We start from the raw sequence: 22,491 nt of genomic DNA, 5'->3' as shown, positions 1-22,491 counted from the left end.
CAGGACGACATCCCGGGAGATTTTCTACTGTGTTTACCTTGTTTTGAGCCGAGGGCTCCCCTTAACTATTAAATTTTTGAAAATCTCTTTAACTGTGTCACCATAAATTTTACTTATATCTTTTACTCTTTAATTTATTATATCTACTCCGGTAGGGCCTTGACCTGACCTCGTCACTATTCGACCGAGGTTAGGCTTGGCACTTACTGGGTACTATTGTGGTGTACTCATGCCCTTCCCTGCACATGTTTTCGTGTGTAGATCCAGGTGCAAGCTATCAGCCTCGGGGTTAGTACGTGCTGCTGATTTTAGGAGACTTTAAGGTACCACTGCTTGCGTCCGCAGATCTTCGGAGTCCCCTTCTACTCCCTCGCCTAGAGAATTTCTTTATTATCTTCAGACTTTTGTATAGAGCTACATAGATTATAGCAGCTTGTGACTTAGTGATATTCCGGGTCTTGAGAAATTATTTTGTATATGCCGAGTGGTGCTACTCTTGGCTATTCATAATATGCTGTTTATCTTTAAAATATTGTGTTTTGTGTATATTTTTCGTAATATTAGGCTTACCTAATCGTAAAGACTAGGTGCCATCACGACATCTTACATAGGGATAATTTGGTTCGTGACATTTTATGACAATAATCACAACCTTCTTACGAGGGCATTAAAGTCGAGAAAAGTATAAAGAAAAGGAAAATAAAAGAAAGCTACAAAGTTGCTTAACCAGTGAACCATATAAAAACTTGTCCACCAATGTTGTTAAGTCTTTAAACATTAAATAACGTACCCTACTAATTTAGTTTGTACAATCTCCAATTCATATATTCTTTGCCATTTAAAATTTTTGCAAAAAAGATTTAATAGTCTTAATTATAAAAATATCTCTGTAATCCTTTTTTTCTCATTGTAAAAACATCATATCTTAATTAACACTGTATCAACTCAGACACAGTAAGGAAAGACTTAGAAAAAAGTAATAAATGACTTAAATGTCAAATATTTTAATTTGTTAAAACGACTAATATTTCGAAGCGAATATTTTTTTATTCATATTTTTTAGGGTGAGATTGTCTGCCACATTATTTTAATTCCACATGGTTGTGTCTGTGGTCCTTACAGTTGTTCTTGTGTAGTTGAGTAGAAGTTAGGCAACTTTCAGCTACCTTCCTATGAGGTCTCATAACTACATGGGTAACCACCAAAGGATGCGTGTAGCTGATGGGCTGCTCTTCCCTTTTTCGAAAGGTTTCGAATTCGAGCTCTGGATATGAAATTTTTTTTGGTAGGGAGCGCTTCCCCCAAATGGGACATATACGACGCGAATTCAGAGATAATTGGGTCCCAATACGAGTACGGGACACCGGACGAGAAACAAAAAAAATTGGGTAATGACTAGGTGAACTGTGACAACTACCTTTTTAATCTCTGCTACCTAAGTCTAAAGTCTTACCTATTGACCCTGTCAACAGGTTATTAGGACACTAGTTTAAATAGAGAATCATTTTATTAGTCCTGACAAAATCTTGGATGAAATTGATGATCCACTTTGTATTCATCCTCATCTTCAACTATCTTCCAAATTTTTTAAGACTGTTTTTTACTTTTCTTGGTTTGTGAACAAATGGTCTTGTTATATATTATATGACATAGATAGAAAACCGTTTGTTGTTTGTCTTTCATTGTCACTTGAGGAACCATCAAGATTGGTATTACCAAAGTTGATAAAACTTGAGTCTTTGAGGGGAGTTTCTTGCTACAATTTTATTCTTGTTTAATAACCAAAGTATACAAATCTTGGCTTGCATTTGACCCCACAAGATGTGTCATAGTACAATTTTTTGTTTCCTCATATCTCTGGCGGGCAATTCACTGTAGCTGGATACCAAAACAGTTAAGAAGCAACCTCTTTAATGTTGGTTTTTCCTTCAGTGAATTGTGTGGTTTTGTGAGTCACAACAATTAAAGCTTGCCTGCTGTGTATCTACCTATGCCCACTTTCTTTAATTGTACTTTTTGCCACAACCCCATTTGAAAACTCCGCCAAAATTTGCACAATCTAAGCACTTTGCTTTTTACCCTTTTTACTATATAGTGGTATAAAACTAGTGTGTCTCTCTAGCATTGCAGCAGTTCTTGAATTTTCTTGGCTCAGCAAATTTTTTTTTTTTTTTTTGAGTGCAATGCTATTTTTGTTGATTTCTTGTTTTCCTTTCATCCTACTATTTTCTAAGTCATTTCTTAAGCCACTTCCTACTTGGAAGAATACAATGGGAGCTTTCTCAAATCTCTGGTTTTGTGAAGAGTTTTTAAAGTTTTTGGATTCATGGTTCAGAAAAGGTAGGAATGCTATTAGTTACTTGAATTTGCCTCTAATGAAAAAACCTGTTAAGTCAAAACTAGAGAATGTTGTGGAGAAGGAAGAGGAGATTTCTTTACTGGAATTGCCTGATTTGACTTTGGAATGTATCTTCGAGAGGCTTCCACCAAATGGTCTTTGTAGTATGGCTGCAGTTTGCAGTTCTTTGAGAGAAAAATGCAAAAGTGATCATTTGTGGGAGAAACATATGAAGGAAAAATGGGGTGCATTGATAGGATCTGCTGCTTATAGAGAATGGCAATGCTACATTGCCTCAAGAAATAATGTTTTCCTCTTGGAAAATTCAAGAAAAAAGAAAGATTTACTTGGGAAATTTTCAGAAATTAGGCAACTTTTATGGAACAGATCAAAAGGAAATGAAGATAACAGCAAGGTTAGAAGTTCTTCAGCAATGAGCTCAATTATGGATTGGTATCTCTCCCTTGAGTCTGGCAAGTTTTGGTTCTCAGCTCAGGTTTTTAACCGCGAGGTAATTGCAGAAGAGTTTAACTTTTATACACTGATAATTGCGTAACAACTTTTACCAATATCATGTTGTACTAGGTTACCTGCATTATTTTTCAGGTTACTAGTTACACAAATCAGGTTACTAGTTTTTACAAACATTTTTCTTTTATTTATATAAAACTTGATTCTTTTAGTATCTCTTGAACTAAGTGCTGATGGATCATGCTTTTTCTTTTGAAGGTGCAGAATGGCCATGTTGGTTTTATGCTATCTTGTTATGATGCTGAGGTTAGCTATGATTGCAGCACAAATACTTTCAGAGCAAGGTAAAAATTTTACCCTTGAATGAGGAAGATAGATGTATAATAGGGGTGGCAATTTGAGCCATTTGACCCGCCCAACCCGCCCATTTGTTAAACTCAACCCATCTTGATCCAGCATATTCTTAGCCCATTTAAAGTTGGACTGATTTTTAGCCTAAATTGATCCATGAGTAACTTTGCTAAAATATCTTTAAAATAATCTTTTTTTATATATGTTATATATGACCATAATAAAAGAATTTTTTTTTTATTTGATAATTAAACAATTCATAAGAAAATAATACACATTAATTAAAGCTTGATAAGAGTTGGGGCGGATTGACTCAGCCCATTTCGTCCCGCACAAAATCAACCCAACCCGCCCATTTGACAGCTCTAGATGTATTCAAGATTTGTTTTTTCTTTTAGTCCTTTAGCCTGATTATGAATGGACTAATTTTGCAGGTATCCGACACAGGGGAGGCGAATAGTAGAGGAAAACATAGAATGGAATAGGCTAAGAGCACCAACTGTTGATACTCCTCCTTATGTTCTTCATATATCAGATTGCTTAAATGATCTGAAACCTGATGATCACTTTGAGATTCAGTGGAGAAAAAGCAAAGAGTTCCCATATGGTGTGTTTTTTGGTCAAATTAAAGGCTATTTGTTTTTCCATTAGAATTTAGCACTTTCTTGATTTCATGACTTTGTTTTTAATCTGATTAGCATTGAAATATACTCTTAAATTGTACTGCAGGTTGGTGGTATGGAGCTGTTGGACACTTGGAGTCCTGTAATGGCAATGAATTGAATTGCCATTGCCATTCCAGTGGTAAGAAAGATTGACCTTTCAATCACTAAATATCAGAATCATCTTTTCTAAAACTTTCATAACAGTAATATATTGTGAGCTCTTATGTTAACAATTGAAAATCATGGTTAAATAACTCTAGAATCTCTGTTTAGTTTCTTCTTAGAAAAACACTGAAAGTAGTTTCTTTTATTCCCCATTTCATTTGATACACTAGTCGAGTCCCAAAAATAAGGCGAAACTTTTTTAGGCTTCTTTTGAAGTATATAAAGTGTGCTGATCAAAGATCAAAATCAGGATAAAGAATTAGGTGTAGTTTCTTATATAATGCTTCTTCCATCATAAGTAGCTCCAGATCAACTTACTTTGAATTATAATCTCTACATTGCATCTCTAAAACTGGTAAGCGCAAACACTCTAAAATTGTGTTTGATTCGTAGTTGCAATCAAACATGAAGTAACATGTCACACACTTCATAAAATGTACTAGACTCTAGGATGCATTTTTAGCAGAGAAGAAGTCCAATATGCAAAGGGTGGATGACTAGGAAATCATGCTGTATCTTCTCATTATGCAAAGGGAGAAGACTAGGAGATCGTGTTGTATGTTTCGTGAAAGTATTGAAGTGCATGACTATCTCATCTAGAAGCTTAAACTGTTAGAGAGAGCACGTTTTTAATTACTTAATTATGTCTTCAACCTGTACGTATGATGAATGAGAATTTCATGATTACCATTCTCACGGCCAGTTTTATTCACAGACACAGTGCTACTGGAGTTCAAACAGTACACCCCCGGCTCGAGATGGAGGCAAATAGTGATAAACAGAAAGGAACACAGAGAAGTGGGCAATGAAGCAGATGGTTTTTATGGAGGAATCAGAAAGCTTTATAGTGACAAAGAGATTTCATTGTGGAAGAGCCTCTGGCCTAGCAGCACTTTGGAATAGCACACAAAGAGTTGAGAGCTCTCCATTTTTTCCCTTTTTCTTTTCTGTGAAGAGGCTCCCTTTCAGCTATTCTGATTTTTAATAGAATGCAGCTTATAAAGAGAGCATAATTGAGGTTTTGAATTTATGCTCACCTCTGGCCTCTGTGTAGAGGCTAGAGGTTTTCCAAATATATATATAGAATGAAGAGATCTTGTAAGAACATGTATTTTTGTGCATAATGAAAAATTTAGTTGGTAATAAGAAAGATGAAATAAAGCTTCTTCCTTCTATCTGTTTCCTACTTGGTCCAAAGGTAGAGAAATACTTTTTCCTTTTCTTTTTTGTCTTCTTTCTTCAAAATAAGGTATGAGTATTTGTGTTATAATAATGATTTTAGGGCTCATTTGGTACGAGGGAACCAAACGACCCCTTTAAAGTATTTCAGTGACTTTCATATGATTTTCTTGGGATGAGTACTAGAGTACCTGTTTTTTCCCCAACTTTGTGAGTTTTTCCTCTTCAATAACAATTAATTAGTGACTTAGTGTAATTGGTGAATAACTATGGTACTTTGAAATGAAGAGTCTCTAAAACAAGAGATTCTTTAAATCTAACACTGCAAGAAACGTAAATGTAGATATTACATATATCAACATATCTATAAATTTAACATTTCTTGATCAGGGCAGCACAATTTTCAAGAATTTAACAAAGAATGACTCAAACAATACTTTGCATATCTGCAATTGATTCCACTGAAGTCAATATGATAATTTACATACAACATGTAGAAACAGGCTATTCTCTCAAGTAGTACCTAACAACTCTGACATTCACAAAGAAAATTTTGATTTACAAGTGAATAAACAAAAATTGAGTGAAAAGGTGTAAAGAATGAAACGAGCATGCTCAAAAGAATCCAGTTAAGCATCTGAGAACTAACATTCTTCGTTGTCTCTTGTATAAACAGGTATTTCCCATTTCTTGGTATTCTTTTTAGGATCATCGCTAAGACTGAGATCAGTATCATCTTCTTTCATTGTTTTAATAAATGTTTTTGCTCCCATCATAATAAGCCTTTCTATCATGAAGAGCTGGTAATTATTCTCAATCACTGGATCCAAGATACTGCTGTAATTTGATGAATAGGCCAGCTTGTACCTGCAAATAGTAGGTACCAGAACAAAGATTATAGCAGGCAATGCTAATCATGACGTCCGCATGAAGACTAGAAAATTTAAACCTGCAGTAGTTAAGGTATTCCAGTAGATGATCAAATGCATTTTAACATGCAGCAATGAAACACAAGCTTTTATGATTGATACTTTCTCCTACTACAACCAGCACTATTCGTTTGACCAGGAACTTGCTTCTGTCTGATCCTTACAAGTTAGCAGATGTTTTCTTTTTAAGTAAAAGTATAGTCTTGTTTTTTTTATTAAAGAAGGTAACAGATTTTATATAAAGTAAAGGTATAGTCTTGTTAAAGATTTATACGCCAATAGAAAATGTAGAGAACTTCTAATGTTAGAGAAACTAATTTTTTTTATAATAGTGGACTGAGACACAGGCTAATGAGTTTTAGGAAGACCATAAGGAAATAAGAGTTATATAGCTTCAAGCAACCAAAAGAAACAGTGCATATTAATCTGGTAGAGGACATGAAGATTAACACATGAGTTGGAAGGTCACTAACCTCACAGCCAGAGGAGAAAAGAAGCCTGGTGTCCTCTCATTAGAAGCAATAAAAAGGGTTCGCCCACGCCGTACCCATTTTCCTATTCTGCAAAGAATGAACTCTGGACGTGTATCTCTGTCCAAATGAGGGTGCAAACTTCGATCAACCCCAAACCTGTCCTTCCTTGTCTTCAAAACATCACCTCTTCGAACATGTATAGCATCATAATCACCAAGCAGCACCTTGATCTATAAAAATGACAGAATCCATCAAACCACAGGAGAGTGTATCTATTAGTAGTTTCAAAACATATCGCAGTGAGGAGATGGAAAGGGCCTTTATGGCAGCAACCTCACACAGCCACTTATGCAACAAATGAAAAGTTTGAGGCATATTATATAAGGAAGCTAATAAAGAACAAAAACTATAAGTTGCATTTATAGTTTTGAACCAAAAAGCTTCAAGATATGATGTTTGATATTGAATCCAATGGACTCAATATATCGAGAAAACAGAGTAGGAGATGTAATAGCAATCTAGTTTTTCCGCTGATAAAGGATTTCAATTTCACAAATAGATGATAGAGTGTCAAAGTAAATTTAAATAGTTTGATTGAAAAAGTGAAAAGCATGCAGTTAACTAACCTTTTTTGCTGCATGCCGTAGTTTTTCTGCAGCCATTGAAGGAAGAAACGAATATGGCAGAAGAATGGAGCTGTGATTTTTCCTGTCCTTGCATTCCGCAAACCTGAATGATTACCATTATTAACTATACAGTAACTCTATCCGAATTCAAAAGTAGATCCATATAGGATTCAGAAAATTTTCAGAACATTTTATCCGCTATTACAAGCTCCATTTTTCCAGCAAATGAAAGCTTGCACATGAGTGAGTACTTAAAGTCTAACTGGTTTATAAAGGGAACAAACCAAAAAAATAACTAATAGTATGGCTTTTCAGCTGTTGTGAACTAATCCTCGCATAGCTAATCTTCTTGTTCGTTTTCTTGAACAAATTAAATTAAAGGTTTTGCAATCTGGCAAAACAATGGAATTAAATTCATCTATGGATAGCCTCTAATACTAGGAGGATACCATCCTTCCGCTAGACAAGAAAAATAAAGAAGAGAAAAGAGAAACTCGAGCAATCCAATATCGTATCACTTGAAGGGAGGCAACAATATACCAAGAAAGTGGGCTTGCAGTTTGATTGATAAGCAAAATGTTTGAGTACAAACTTTTTTCTTTGAGATCAGTCCTGCTAACTCCTTCAACGTGGGCGACCCCTCTAGAACCTAACTTCATGCTTGTTGCCAGGACATGATGCCACATTTCGGAGTTGTCCAAAATTACAGGTACAGTGTCAGAGATGAGATCCACATCATACAAAGAATCCATAGCACACGAACTATCGCCCCACCTGCCAATCAGATGGACATAAAGGAAGTTTATAAGCTAATATTGTTAAACAATTCATATTCTTGTCAAAGGCATATCACATTAGCACAAACCGAGTTCTTTGTAGGTTAGGCACAATTTTTTTTTTTTTTTTTGAAAAGGTAACATATAGCTTAGGCACAATTGAGAAAACAATATTTGAACACTAATTACTGCATAGGGCCATGCACGACTATGGTTATCACACACATACTCTGCAGTTCTATTTTGGTTGGTTACCTTTCTTTGAAACCAGAAAATTCCACAAGAGACAATATTTTTATATTTATTTTTATATTGTTTTGATAAGTTATAAGAGACAATTAATCAATTTTCTCATACCATCATACATACATTTTACATACTGTTGGATGCAACCTAATTAACAAACTCCACCTTGCCATTAATAAAGAATGCACCTTTCCTCAGAAGTCGATGCAACCTAATCTATGAATTGCAATGTGGCTATTATACAGAAAATGCACCTTTCCTCAGTGGTTGAATTGCTGGACCGATGAAGAATCCCTTTTTTGTTGTGGATTGGATTGAGACACATCCTTGAAGGCATAACAAACGTTCTGCAAAAAGCAGTAGTCTATTCTTAGATAAGAAGAACATCAAAACTATAAATGCTCGGACTGTTAACACAACTTAAAAATCGTTGGTGCCTTATTGCTGAATTTCTGGCTTGGAAGCAACACAAACATGGAATTCCATACACACAGATATGTGCTTAACCAAATTCACAGTAATATAATATTAATTGCTGCATGCATGTCAAGTCTTATGCCCATACTATTAGCATAAATGATCCTAGGATGACCAAATGAAACGGGCATAGAATTCCTATGCGCTCAACACTCAAGAGTACCATCTTTTGAATAGATTAAATTTCTCACCTATATAAACACAAAAGAAAGGTAAGATCTGAACCACTCACATATGTTGAAACAGCTGATTAATCCAAGATGCAGACTTCATTCTCTCAAAACATTCCGAAGTTTCTGTATACTTCTAACAGAGACATTAAATTGACCTTGAATACATGCATTACACAAGGTAACAAGAACTGAATCTCGGAAAAAGAATCACTTAAATTGAAACAATCATCAAATGCTAAAAAAGGGCAGCTAGGTGCACGAGGCATCCCGCATACACGCATACGCATAGTCCGAGGAAGGCCCGCACCCAAGGGGTGTGATGCAGGAAGCCTATCCTAATACAAGCGTCGGTGATTGATTCCACGGCTCGAATCCGTGGTCACACAGAGACAACTTTACTTTGCCCCGCTGCTCCCCTTCAAAAATCATCAAATGCTATTATTTATTTTTTTTCCTAATAAGGGAAACAAGCAATCATCAAATCCTATTCTTGTTATTTGCTTCAATCAACAAATGCTACTATTACACCAGCCCAGCTCAAAACAGCAGCAAATGCTCCGTAAACTATACAAAAAAACATTTTTGTATTCATAACCTGCTTATGTAAAGAATCCACTACGAGCTGAGCTACAAAGAAAAATACTAAACCAAAAATTTCTCCTTTTTAAAGAAATCAAGAAACAAACATGTAGCAAAGTAAAACCCACTTCAACATAAAAAAGATTCAAACTTTGCAAACTAAATTAGCAATTATCAAGAAACCCAAAATTGAGATACCATGAATTTTTTGTACCTCTGAAGAAACATAGCTTCTTCAAGAGCACACCTAAGGCTTGATTCTTGATGACCCAAACCTGCACAAGTATCACAATGTTTTCCAGGGCAGTCAATTCTATTGCCCCAATAAAGGTACTTGTGAGGCCCATTAAATTGTTTATGGTTTTTAGAGTACACTGAGTTTCTTAAGCTTTTTGGAGTTGTAAAAGAGAACCCATTTGGGTAAACTAATGGTGAAGCAATGTATAGTAAAGTTATCGCTGCAATTGCAACTGTGAGTATGAGTGTTGAGGATCTTGGTTTTGGCTTTGCCTTGTGGGTTTTTTGGATCGCCATTTCTGATTCTTGAGTAGCAGAGGAACAAATAAATATGAAGATCTAGAGGAAACTCAAATTGGTGCCTCAAGTTTTTAAATGTTTCAGTTTAGTACTTATCTTCAGCTACAACCTATATTTATAATGATTAAAAAAATGTCCCCATTCTCCATTTCCTTTTTGGACTTTTTTGTTAGTTACATAAGTATTAATTTTCTTTTCAAAAAACTATCGTTTTATTTATTATTCTCTAATAGGGAATGGCTTATATGAAAAAAAAAGAAGAAATTTCTCCTATATGGTATAACCTTTATATAATAATGATTTGTCAATTTTTTCGGATAAACACAGAGATTCACTGGTGTTCTTTGATAAATATAAAAATTCACTTATGCATATGTGTATCCAATAGTGCTTTATCAATTAATTTTTTAGGCCTTAGTAAATATGTTTTATGCTACATCGACGAATAACTCTTTACTTTATTTAACCTACGATAGGAGAAACCTTTTTAAAAAAAATCATTCTCTATCAAAATTATGAAGAGCTAAAATTTTAAAAAAAAAATTATGTAAAGAATGAGGATCCAACTAGGAATTGAGGATAGATAAACTATGAGGCATGTCTATCAGCGAACATAAATTGCATCCAACAAATACGTCTTATAAATCGCGTTCGGCATATGCCACTTATAAATCGTATTTGATATATGTGACTATGGCATGTATAATAAAAACTTTTCGTTATGCTTTATCGTTAAGGTGAATTCTACACATTCGTTTTGCATGTTTATGGTATTCTCTTAAAAATAAAACTGAAATATTGAGGCAAAAGTGAACATTTTTTGGAAAATCGTATTTACTTACGCAATGCCACAAAAATAGAATAAATCATCTATTATACTATCGCATTAAATAGTTTTATGTCCATTAAAATATAACTGTTGTATCTGCCGTTGTCTCAAAGGTTTAAATCATTTCACTGAGGATTATTGGCCCTCCTTGGACCAAACCTAGTTGTTTAAACTCCTGATGAAATTACTATGGATCATAATTTCTAAGAGTAAATTATGTTGGTGGGACATTTACCTATAAGTAAAACTCCCAACTGCCAGACAACAAATTCTTTTTTTCTTATAAACAAAGAAAAACTCAAAGCTCAAAAGCAATTGGCCCCTAAAAAGGTATGCATCAATTGCACATAACCTCCTATCATTTCGATTTTGGTAAATGCCCTATCATTTGCTCAAAAGACAAAAGCATTTCACCCTCCAACGTTATACATTTGAACCAAAATTTTCAGACGAATGTGTGAGGTAGTAGTAGTAGTAGTAATATTATACAGAGCAAAAACAATTATTACTATTGTTGTATTGGCTAAGGAATTAATATAGTTAATACAAAATTTAATGAGTTTTGTAAAATTATGAGATTATAAATCATCTGTGCCTCCTAAAGAATATTAACAAAATCGGAAACAAAAAACCCAAGATTAAGAGTTGCAAGCCTATTTTAACAGTAGAAATGCCAATTCGGGACATGAAGTGAAGTCTTAAGCCACCACAATCACATATCCAAACCAACTCACAAGCAAAACTGACTGCAGTTGCGGAATGGCTGTCCATATATTGACAATCTAAGGTTACAGACACAATAAAAGAGAGAATTTATTAAGCTAAGCGAAATGGTAAACAAGGCTTTACCCTCCAGAAGCCACAAAAACTCATCTCAGCTTTCAGCTGTCTTTTCTGACCCTACTTACACTTTTCTGTACAATCCTCTTAAGTGGTATGCCATCCAACATTTGAAGAATAGAAGAATTACATGACAAAATAAGACTTGACACCAAATATGCTGCTAATGCCATGCATTATCAAATAGGATCTGTAGCTTCGTCGTAAACCAGCTGTCTCACCATTTAACAGATCATCTTTTGCCACCATTCGATCAAGCAAAAAGACTTTGATTCTTCGATTTAGTAGTCTGAAGGCTAGATGAAGCATTGGATAAGTTCATAAAGGAAGGTTATATTCTAAGCTTTTTGAAATGTACGCGAAGAAACTCCATGCAGAAGCCGGACAAATCCCAAGAAACTGAGCTTCCCATCAGAATGCCTTATCCAGTCCTGCAGAACTACATGAACTGGAACTGAAGGACTAAGCCCGAGCTCCTGTTTGAAGAAATATAGTTAAAATTAGTAAGCTAGAAGCTGAGAATTAAAGATGTTTCCGCAATTTTGCAATACTCCAGTTAATGAAGTTCAGAATTCAATTTGGGCAAGTTTAGTCATGCCACCACCATATTAGAATCATGATAAGAAAAGGGGGAGGGGGGAGAATGTACCGAGGCAAGTTCCTCTATCATAATAGGCCTGTTCCCCTCCTTTTCAAAGAACTCATAGCCACGACGAGCATGTTGCTCCCAGCTTTCCATTCCCTCAAGCTGATGTACACTTATTGCAGCAGCACAGAATTCTTCAAAATCCAACTTTCTGTATTGAAGAGAACTAACCTGCTCGGGACATGAAAAAAGTCAGTCAATAAAATTCGTCATTACTTCACTATGCCCATCAGGATTGTAAGCATAAATTTCAAAACTTCAACAAGAAAAAATCAAAGGAGCTTCCTAAGCTTACCGTATTGACAAAGTCTAAAACCCTTGAATCCTTCATTGCATCAGTGGAGTTCTTCATCACAGCCTGCCAAGTCATTGAACTCATTTCAGTAGTGGAGAATCGTAAATAAAGAAAAAGTATATTGAAAGAAAAATAGAAAATCAGTCAACATTCTTTTTAGTTTCTTTTTATTTTTCAGTAATGATGATGGTTGAGGATAGAGCGCTTACCATTTTGAAGTTTGGTAGAGCTACAAGTCCACTTTTGCTTGGCCCTAATAATGTATACTGATCCCGAAGATAAGCTAGTTGTTGTATGGTCAATGTCTTAGCAAGAGCCTGTTACAGTACCGCAAACGATAAATCATACGGCTAACCAATCGAGCGGCTAACATTTTTTTAACAAGTCAAAATACTATCATTCATATTGCTCCAAGATTGAGTTCCTGTACAATATGGATAATCTACAGACTAGCATCTTGCACACAGATGCTTATGACATTGCATTTCTTTGCTATTTATATACTATAATCTCTCAGTAACAGGACAAATCTGTTTCCGTACATATTTAAAGGATCACAGAAACGATGAACAGGTTATATTAGAACCTTGCTGATCACATCATGCTCCCTTAGCTATTTGGTGCAGGGGCGATGGAAAGAGATTGAAGAAATATAACAGGAACTAAACATAAAAGAGCTTATATGACCTTAACATGCCTAAAAAAGCATGGCACTACTTACAGAAGTGCTCATATTAGATTTTTTGGCTAAATTATATGACTGCTGAACTTAGAAGACAAGTTCCACCAGAACAGATTTACATACCCTTAAAGCAGCTTTCCGAAGAGAAGACGAATATACATAAGCTTTTGCAAGCTTATATACTATCATATCCAAAGGAATCTTCACATCATGATAACCAGCCAACCAAGGATGACCTAGACAAGTAATGCGACAGGTTAAGAAATCAATAATACAGCGAAAATCTGATAAATTACTAAGATAATCAAACATGAAACCACATAGGTAATTTGGTTATATCAAGAAGTCATTATAGCTTCATCTATGACGGCGATGAGTTCTTCTCGAGACAAGACTTGACAAGGACATTAAGGAACTTGAAACTGGTAGAGCTATATCCTTACTCCACTATTATAAGTTCTACTACAGGATGCTGAGAGGATATACCCAAAATTGACATTGTACAAGGAGACTTACTGAGAGCCTGAGCTGCAGTTAGCCTTTTGCGGTAATCCTTATTCAGCAATCGTTTTACAAAGTCTACCGCATCAGAAGACAAAGAGGGCCAAGGGGCTTCTTCAAAGTTTGGATCAGTTTTCAGGATGGCCCTAAATATACCAGACTCTGTTCGCGCCCAGAAAGGTCTGCTTCCACAAAGAAGAATATAGGCAATTACACCAATGCTCCACATGTCCGCTTCTGTTCCATAAGATCTATGCAAAACCTCAGGAGCAACATAGTATGCACTTCCAACAATATCATTAAGCCTTTCATCTGCAAATATTTCCATTAGTCAACTATGGCATGCTACAAGAACAGAATAAAAATGATAAAAACGTTGCATGCATTAACATTACCTGGTTTTACGTAATCAGAAAGACCAAAGTCAATGGCCTTTAAAGGAGAGTTCTCATCCTTAGAAACAAAAAGGAAGTTCTGAATAAAACACAAAAACAGCTGTCAATATAATGAGCTCAGAAACCAAAGAAATAAAAAGAGCATATGAGGCAGAGAGCGAGGGAGGAAAGAAATGACACTACATTTGTTTCACTTGTAGGGTGGGATTAGAAGAAACCCCGGACATTTCTAGCAGATACTGTAAGAACAAATGCAGAGCATAAGTAATTTCTTCAGTGGTCTGCCCGGTAGACAAACCTCCAAAAGCAATTTGATTTGGTTGAGCTGATTTGACTCTCTCAATACTTTACAGGGGCTTATGCAAAATTATGATTGGGTTATCAGCATTCATCATGTGATATTATGTTACCGAAAATTTCCCGTGAATGCTCTTTTAGTCACCTAATTAGTTGAAAAGGACCCTAAATATCCTATATGAACAATTGAACATATAAAATGGAATCCATGAATACTCACTTCATCTACTGTAACTTGTTGCACAATTTTAATATATCAGTTATGATGTTGAGAGTCGTATAATTGCTACAATGATGATGCCTTGAGCGTTTTCTTTTGATATTTGAGGTTATTAATATGCTAGTGTGCTTGCATTCGTGCACTTAATGTCCATCGACAAAATTAGTGCAACACTTTCCTCAGTAAACTCGACCCTATTCATCAAGAAAATTTTATCAACAAATTACTAACCAGTTCTCACAGACACTGTCTTCTGATTTATTTCCATTCCACGTAGACGAAGAAGCTATACTAATATAAGAATATACCAATAAGATATCCGATTACGGTAGTGAAGCAATTCTACACAAGTTTTACTAGATTGACTTATTGATTGCACTATGCGTTTCATAATGCTTCAACTAATATGTAAGGATACATGTCAGATATTTACTGGAGCTAAAACAGCAACCAGTACTAACCCCCCCCCCCCCCCCCCAAAAAAAAAAAATGAATATGGAAGTTCAATCATTTAATCAAAAAGTTTAAAAACCTTAAAGATTTTCCCCCATTTTTTTCCTTCAAGTATCTTGAAAATAATGATTAAGTACCATCAACAAATATAAAATTGCCGAGCTTTTCGTAGTTGGATATACTTTTTCTTGCTAACTTATAGTTCAACAATAACTTGTTAGGTAGGCCTAGCCATTCAAGTGAGTAATCTGCTACTAGAAACAGAAGTTTTAAACCAAAGTAGAGGGCATATTGCAACGAATGGTTGATTATTGATATGTCATAAGGAAATAAAAAGAATTCATTACCTCAGGCTTTAAGTCACGGTGAACAACCCCTTGAAGATGACAGTACGATGTCACGCTGAGAAGCTGCACCATGACAGCTTTGGCATCTTCTTCTGAGTATTTCCCACCCCTTCAAAAGAAATCGGAAGTCAGGACATTTACATAGAATAACAAGCATGCAAAGCTGAAAATATATTAAGTACGCACCTTGCAAGTATCCGGTCCAGTAATTCTCCTCCTTTACATAACCTGAAGAAGATTTCACAAAGATAAGTATACACAAGTGGGTAAACATAAAAGCTAGAATTGATGAACTACAATAGATATCTCTCCTGGTTTGGCAAACAATTATAAAAACATTGGAAATATGAATCAGGGTGATTCTTTATGTATCTTAATCTACAACTCTGATATTAAACTAGCTTGACAATAGAAAACTCATATCATCCATGAAGATTGCTGGCATTAAATCATTTGCACATCCAAAAAAATCCTAAGTTAAATTAGCTCCCGACGAATGACGACCATTTATTTCAGTTTTGCCAACATTAATTATTCAAGCCAATGCAAACATTTGGAAGGACGTAGACCAAAATAAAACAATTTTTTTATCTGTAGTCTACAGATCTCCATCATGTAATTAAGGTGCCTAATAGAAAACAAAAGATCACATTTCTTTTATATCAGAATGCTGAAGTATAACATTGACATGTTACCTTGAAAGAAGGTCTACACATTCTGAATTCAACATAACTAAAGTAAAAACATCATTAAGATTGACTAATTTAACTTACTCCATGACTATATATACATTTTCCTCGTCCTCATAGGCATCATAGAATTGGACCAGATTCCTATGTCCTGTTAAAGCACGCAATATTTTGACTTCCCTCCTTACGTCCTCAATTGCAATTGCTGTAGTCATCTGCAAAAGATTCCTCAGTTTCATTAAAATGAAAGAACGAATATAATCAGGTTCAATACTGCTTTCGGCGTGCAAATAACAGGATAACATCATGTAAACACAGTTGACAAGAAAATGATTAGAATCATCTTCCACATAATGCTTTGCTTCAACTTTTCTATGTAATAATAGATAAACCCAGAATATTTTCAGTAACTAGAAACAATATCAGGGCTATAAGTCAACCTTTTCTTTTCTTGATAGGTACCAAACTATACAACATAAAATCCAATATCAGATATTCTGGACTGTCCACATAAAATCCACAATAATTTTCACTTCTGGCCAAGGTCAATTTCTCATAAACCTAATAATGGAAGTTCCAACAAATCTATCTAGCCCACTTGCCATCCTTATCAACCATTTCTGGAACCAGCACTTGTCGAAACAATGAGAATATCCGACTATTACTATATTTCTGCAGAAAGACTGCAGCTCATTCAAACCCACCAAACACTTTGCACCTCAAAGCACTTAGAATTGATGACATCTCGACCAGTCAAAATTACAATCAGCAGCAATGAAAAATGAAGACTTCAACAAGATTTAGCAATCAAACAAAATATAGAAATAGAACTCCTACTATTCTTCCTTTTTTTAAATAGGGAAAACAGCATAAAAGGGCAAACCTTTGATTTTGGGATAACTTTAACAGCCACATCATGCCCTTTCAAACTCCCTTTTTTCCCCTTAGCTGCAGAAGTATAACCAAAATGTCCTCTTCCCACTTCTTCTCCAAGCTCATAGTGGCTTAAGAAATTCTTTGAGTATCCAAAATTCTTATCCAACCCAATATCACACTCACTCCCCTCAGGAATTGTAGCTTCATTAGGCTTAATTGAGCCATGCCTCCTAGCAAGCAATGCCCTAATATGCTTAGCTGGTGATGGTGGTGGAAATGGGCGCTTGAGAAATCTCAAAGGGGTTGAAGTTACACTAGAATTGGAAGCAGGGGAATTCTTGAATCCACTAGGCAAAGGACTTGGGCTGTAAAAAGGAAACTTTGGTGTTTTCCCAGTGTGGGAACTCAATTCAGCCTCATTATCAATGGGAATTATGGGATTTTCAGACAAGTTTTTTGGGGGTTCAATGGGTTTTCCATGACAAAGTCCCATGGAATCAAGAACACAATTTAGATTGGATCCACAGAATTCAATTAATCAAAAGGAAAAAAAAAAGATGTAGAGTTAACAACTTTATACCAAGAACTAACAGGGAAATACAGAGAATTAGACCATTACAAGGAGAAAAAGAAACAAGAGCAAATTCTCAAGAGTTTGGAGCTCAAACAAACAGAATACAAACTACAAGTAACCAAACAAATGAGAAGAAAAAAAAAAGGAATTCTCAGACACCCAACAATTGGAGAAGTAAGAAAGTCACAATCTTGGAAATGAAAAACAAGAAAAAGTGGGATTTTTAAGCTTTGAACAGCAGAACCAAGAAGGGATCAACAAAGAATTTCAGTAAAGGTATTTAAGCTCCAAGCACAATTTCTGGGGAAAAGAGAAAATCCAAATAAGAAAAGGAATAAGACTTTGTGATCAAATGATCAATGCCAGAGAGACAAAGCTCATCAAGAATCAAAGATTTTACTAACAGGTTTCAGCTGAAGAAATGGAAAGAAATAAGAGGGAAGTATGGAATCAAAGTATCAAATTAAAGCAAGAGAACCTAAGGGAAAATACTTTTTTTTTCACCAAGAGGAAGGTAAAGAATGATAGAGGAGCAAAAAAGTGAGAAAAAAGATGCTTAGCAGAAGCAGGAAGAAAATAAAGGTGAAGGGGAAAAGGAAAGGAAAGAAGCTAATCTCCTTTAGTTGTCTGATTTCTCAACTTTTTCTTTAGTATTTGTGTTTTTTTTTTACTCGATTAATTTCACGAAATATTTAATAGATAAAAGAGAAGAAATCACCTTACATTTTTGCTTAAACACGAAACCTCATCATTTTCAGTTTCATTGACTTCTTTTGATATGTTTTTTTTCTTTTTCTTTTGTTGTGGGTGTTTTTTCTTTTTGGATTTGCTTTGAATGAAAATATTATTAATTGTTAATAATGTAAGTGGGGTTTGAGGTTTGGATCCTTCCAGCCTGTCTTTATTGAGAGAGAGAAAGAGAGAAGTAATTGTGTTTTGTTATGTGAACATTTGTGAACAACTATGCTAACCAATATTGCCTGTAAAGTTTGAGGTTTGACTAGTACTATCTGGCTTTTGTTGAACTTTGAATTTGTGCTGTATTTGTTGTAGTATTACCTTATTTCTGTTTTCACAATAAAACTGTCTAATATTTGACTTCTTAAAAGAGAAAAGAATAGTATCATAAACTTCTGCTCTTGAAATTACTATCTTTAAATATTTTTATTTGCCAATGGAAAATACTAACCTTTTTTAGCAGTCAGAAAACAGAAGAAATTTCGCTGTATGATTATTTTGTAAAATAGCACTTTCTGGCTTTCTGCTACATCTTTTCTTTTTTCAATGGAATCAATTTTATAACCCTTTTTAATGTATTGTCTCTCAAGGTATTAAAACTAAACAGAAGTTGTATTTGACAAACGAGAGAAGTATTTGATATGTAAGCTATTGTTGATAGTAGAATTTTCCATATTCGGTGAAAATTTATTTAGGATTATAAGCTTCCAAAAATGGCTTCAACCTATTTTTAATTAAGTTTAACTTACATCGTATTCACACTTAGTTTTTACATTAAACTAATAAATTCAAAACATGAATATATCATCAATATATATAGTCTCACTTTGCATAATTTAATGTAAATACCGGGTAAGATATATAAGTATTTATCTTTAATTTATATATACCGATAATATAAAGAATTTCTACACTATTAGAATTGTTATTTCACAAAGGAGAGAAGTCTTTAATATGTAAGCTATAGTTGTGAGCACCATTTTCTATATTTGGTGAAAATTTATTTAGAATTGTAAGTGTCCCAAATTGCTTTAACCCTATTCATAAATGAATACAAACTGTGTCAACTAATAAGTTGATAGTTTGAATTCACCATGTTAAGCTCATGAAAATTTCAATTTGTACAAAATGGTTGTTTCTTAGTAGTTATAGCTACTTAATATTTATCAATTTAATGAAGGGTTATTTGATCATAAAGAATACAGGAGACTCAACCACTTCAGTTTGTTCAACGTCTAGATTTAGCCCATGTCAAAAAGACTGTCCATAAGACTGAACATGTTGGATTATTCATACTATGATGCTCGTAAATTGATCTTGATATTAGTTGACAAAGAGAATATCAAATATTAATAGTAAAACATCTTGACTTTTATTAAGTAAAACGCTTCGCTTTATGTTCTCATTTTTGAAACACCGAACTCAATTGTACTTGTTCTATTCTAAATTATGAAAATGATTTGTAATTGTCTAAACATATTTGAAACCATGCTCATATCCGTAAATGTAGTAATCTATTTCACGAATCATTTCTCAATTTTCTTCCTCTTAGTTTGAATAAGTTTATAAATTCAAATCAAAATTATCAATCATAACCTTACTTTATTATTTTACCATAATAGTGCGTCCTTGTCTCACCACAATTTTTCTTTAAAAATAAAAGAGCAATAGGCGTGTTATCAACTTCATGATAACGATTGTTTGTGCCACACGCATATAAAAGTTTAAGAGTTAATTTATTATTAGAATTATAGTTTTAACTTGAATTAGCAATTGATGTTGATGACCAACCTGTAGCATGTTTCTCATGATTGGGTTTCCCCTTAAATCTTTATGCAATGAGAAAAGTGATAAATATGGCTATAATTGTGTAATGTCTAATTCATCTTGGATCATTTTTGGCGCTATTAATAATATATATTATTGTGTATAATATGTCAACCCTTTTAGGAATTTTCCTAAAGAGATTCTTAACCATTTTGAACTGTCACCATTGAATACTATCACGTGTATCATTGAATAATTTATCTTCTCAAAATTAGGTTTTACTTGATTTATTCTTCGAATGATTGTCTTAATTTGATTTTTTAATTGTAGAACATGTTGTCTTCATGCAATCATCTTTCTGGCATAATTAAAACCTTTCATACAGTAAGGATGCGCCTTAATCCGAAGAAGTGGGCATTTTGACAAAAAAAAACAACCCAAATAAGATAGCGTTTCAACATTTTTTTTTTTTTTGAGTTTTCCACGTGTCTGATATTTGCATTGGGATCCTAATTACTTCGAATTCACACCGTATAAGGTCCATTAAAGGTAGAAGCATTGCTAGCGAGATTTATTTTTTATGTACATGGCTCGATCTTCAGACATTTGATTAAAGGTAGAGGAACACAATTCATCTTTACAACTCTTATGATAATTTAATGTGTTTACCTGTCCTTTTTTTTTAAAACCGAAGATCACATTTTCGTTGCTCATTTAAAAAATTCTGAAAAAAAAAAAGGAGAACACGAGCAGTATTTACTTAATATTCTTCTTTATCTAGTACTCTCATCATTTTAATTTCCAAAAAAAAAAAAAAAAAGATTTTGTGACCATAGACTGGAGATTATACGGTTATACCTCCCAATTTATCACGTTAATATTCTGACATGGCCTAAGCTGGCATCACACTGTTATAGACATATATAGGCTTGTTATTATTAGCAGTGGTTAACTATCTCAAATCATTGAAACATAATTGGAGCTGCATTTGTTTCACTTATTCACGTCTTCATCTTTTTCTATTGTTCAATTCAAGGTCAAATTTTATGAAATGAACTACCACTTTATTAGCTGTGATGGTAACATGTAATATGTATTTTATAAAAATTGGTTGAGATGCACGTAAACTGGTCCGAACACAATAGTTAAAAAAAACTATATCAGCTAGGTATCCGTAGAAAGTTTGATAATATGAAATAAAACTCACCCTTAATTGTGTAGTCATCATTGACTTACATCGGGATCGAAGTACGTAGTCGTGATTAATTTTATTATTATTGACATTTCTAATTAAAGAATACATAGATACAGTTACTTTTTGTTAATAAATCTGAGAAGCCACGAAATATAAAATCCAAGCAGTGAAATCATCTACTTAGATTTTCTTACATAATTAATTGAGGCAGTCAAAATCCAACTTCCATCCGTTTCCATAAATTGCATTTAAATGGACACTCAAGCAAGAACCTTAATTACATTGTGGTGCATACCCTAATGGCTATATAACTACCCTTGTCAGTTTTTATTCAATCTCTTCACAGGTCAAAGTAGATCCCCACATAGTATAATTATTGAGAAAATTGACAAGGGTTACCTATGGTTTTCGGGAAGTTCTATGAAATAGTAGGTTTTGATTTTTTAGATTTTTTTTTTTTTTTTTGTGAAAGTTTTCTGCAATATTAAAATATACATAATTTCCCGATTACTAATAGTGGTAGTTTCAGTGTTAGTATGATTCACTAAAGAACTTGGTTCTTAACCGCGTTCCTTAAACTTGAAGTAAGGTCAACAATAAAGTAGTTTTTACGTGGAAAATCACCCGGCTCAAAAGGTGCAAAAACCATGACCTACTACATAAGATTTTCAATTTTGACTCCACTAGAACAATGAGCCAAAAATGTACCAATTACAAGACTGTAATTCAATACTCTCCAGTACTCCTACTATGACTATTTGATTTATAAGTTACTCTAATTTGTAAAGCAAACACTCACTCCAACTCAGTAATTGTTTGTGACACTTGATTACAAATCTATTTCCTAAAATACATTTGCTAGACTGACTCAAGAAGAATACAATACAAGTACTCGACTAGAGTGAACAACATATGATTCTTCAGTTGATGTGTAAAAGGATAAAATCAGAAGCCCAAAGTAGATTGTATATAAACGCACGAACTTGAGATCTTCTAGGAATCCTATACATAGTCATATTCTCCTTTGATAGGACTCCTATTGTTCCAAGGATTCCACAAGCTTTGGGACTCTTGTCTTTGACTGAATTATCCGTATCTTCTTGAGCAACAACCCTTATCTCATGTAGCAGTCTTCTTCCACCAAATTCGGACCTGGGTAACT

At 34.2% G+C, this 22,491-nt stretch overlaps 3 protein-coding genes across 6 annotated transcripts; 1 reads left to right on the top strand and 2 right to left on the bottom strand.

Annotated features, from left to right (window-relative positions):
- The first annotated feature begins 1,515 nt into the window (after positions 1-1,515).
- LOC104110687 (F-box protein At2g26850-like) lies at positions 1,516-5,163 on the top strand. Of its 3 annotated transcripts, none has more exons than XR_011412782.1 (5): positions 1,516-2,849; positions 3,068-3,153; positions 3,595-3,767; positions 3,890-4,070; positions 4,571-4,775. XR_011412782.1 is itself a non-coding variant. In XM_009620224.4 (5 exons), the coding sequence occupies exons 1-5, from the start codon at positions 2,184-2,186 to the stop codon at positions 4,891-4,893; spliced, it is 1,182 nt and encodes a 393-aa protein (XP_009618519.1). In that variant the 5' UTR covers positions 1,518-2,183; the 3' UTR covers positions 4,894-5,163. The 3 variants fall into 3 exon arrangements, 2 of the variants coding, with proteins under 2 accessions (XP_009618519.1, XP_009618518.1); XM_009620224.4 differs by having other exon boundaries at positions 1,518-2,849; positions 3,074-3,153; positions 3,890-3,964; positions 4,706-5,163; XM_009620223.4 differs by having other exon boundaries at positions 1,519-2,849; positions 3,890-3,964; positions 4,706-5,163.
- A 428-nt stretch (positions 5,164-5,591) lies between these two features.
- LOC104110686 (uncharacterized) lies at positions 5,592-10,087 on the bottom strand. Of its 2 annotated transcripts, XM_018775784.3 has the most exons (7): positions 9,663-9,800; positions 8,929-9,024; positions 8,474-8,566; positions 7,738-7,971; positions 7,198-7,300; positions 6,572-6,801; positions 5,592-6,036 (listed from the first exon to the last, which is right to left on the bottom strand). In XM_018775784.3, exons 2-7 carry the CDS (start codon positions 8,967-8,969, stop codon positions 5,814-5,816), a joined length of 924 nt encoding a protein of 307 aa, XP_018631300.1. In that variant the 5' UTR covers positions 8,970-9,024; positions 9,663-9,800; the 3' UTR covers positions 5,592-5,813. The 2 variants fall into 2 exon arrangements, with proteins under 2 accessions (XP_018631300.1, XP_009618517.1); XM_009620222.4 differs by lacking the exon at positions 8,929-9,024 and having other exon boundaries at positions 9,663-10,087.
- Positions 10,088-11,566: 1,479 nt separating this feature from the next.
- Positions 11,567-18,113, bottom strand: LOC104110685 (CDPK-related kinase 7-like). The gene is made up of 11 exons (XM_009620221.4): positions 17,063-18,113; positions 16,264-16,394; positions 15,677-15,718; positions 15,491-15,599; positions 14,174-14,252; positions 13,794-14,090; positions 13,401-13,513; positions 12,805-12,912; positions 12,596-12,658; positions 12,304-12,471; positions 11,567-12,130 (listed from the first exon to the last, which is right to left on the bottom strand). The coding sequence occupies exons 1-11, from the start codon at positions 17,546-17,548 to the stop codon at positions 11,993-11,995; spliced, it is 1,734 nt and encodes a 577-aa protein (XP_009618516.1). The 5' UTR covers positions 17,549-18,113; the 3' UTR covers positions 11,567-11,992.
- Between the last annotated feature and the right edge of the window lie 4,378 nt (positions 18,114-22,491).

Source organism: Nicotiana tomentosiformis, chromosome 12 (assembly GCF_000390325.3).
Source record: "Nicotiana tomentosiformis chromosome 12, ASM39032v3, whole genome shotgun sequence".
In the NCBI taxonomy this organism is placed as follows: Eukaryota; Viridiplantae; Streptophyta; class Magnoliopsida; order Solanales; family Solanaceae; genus Nicotiana; species Nicotiana tomentosiformis.
This window is presented reverse-complemented; position numbering and strand designations above follow the sequence as displayed.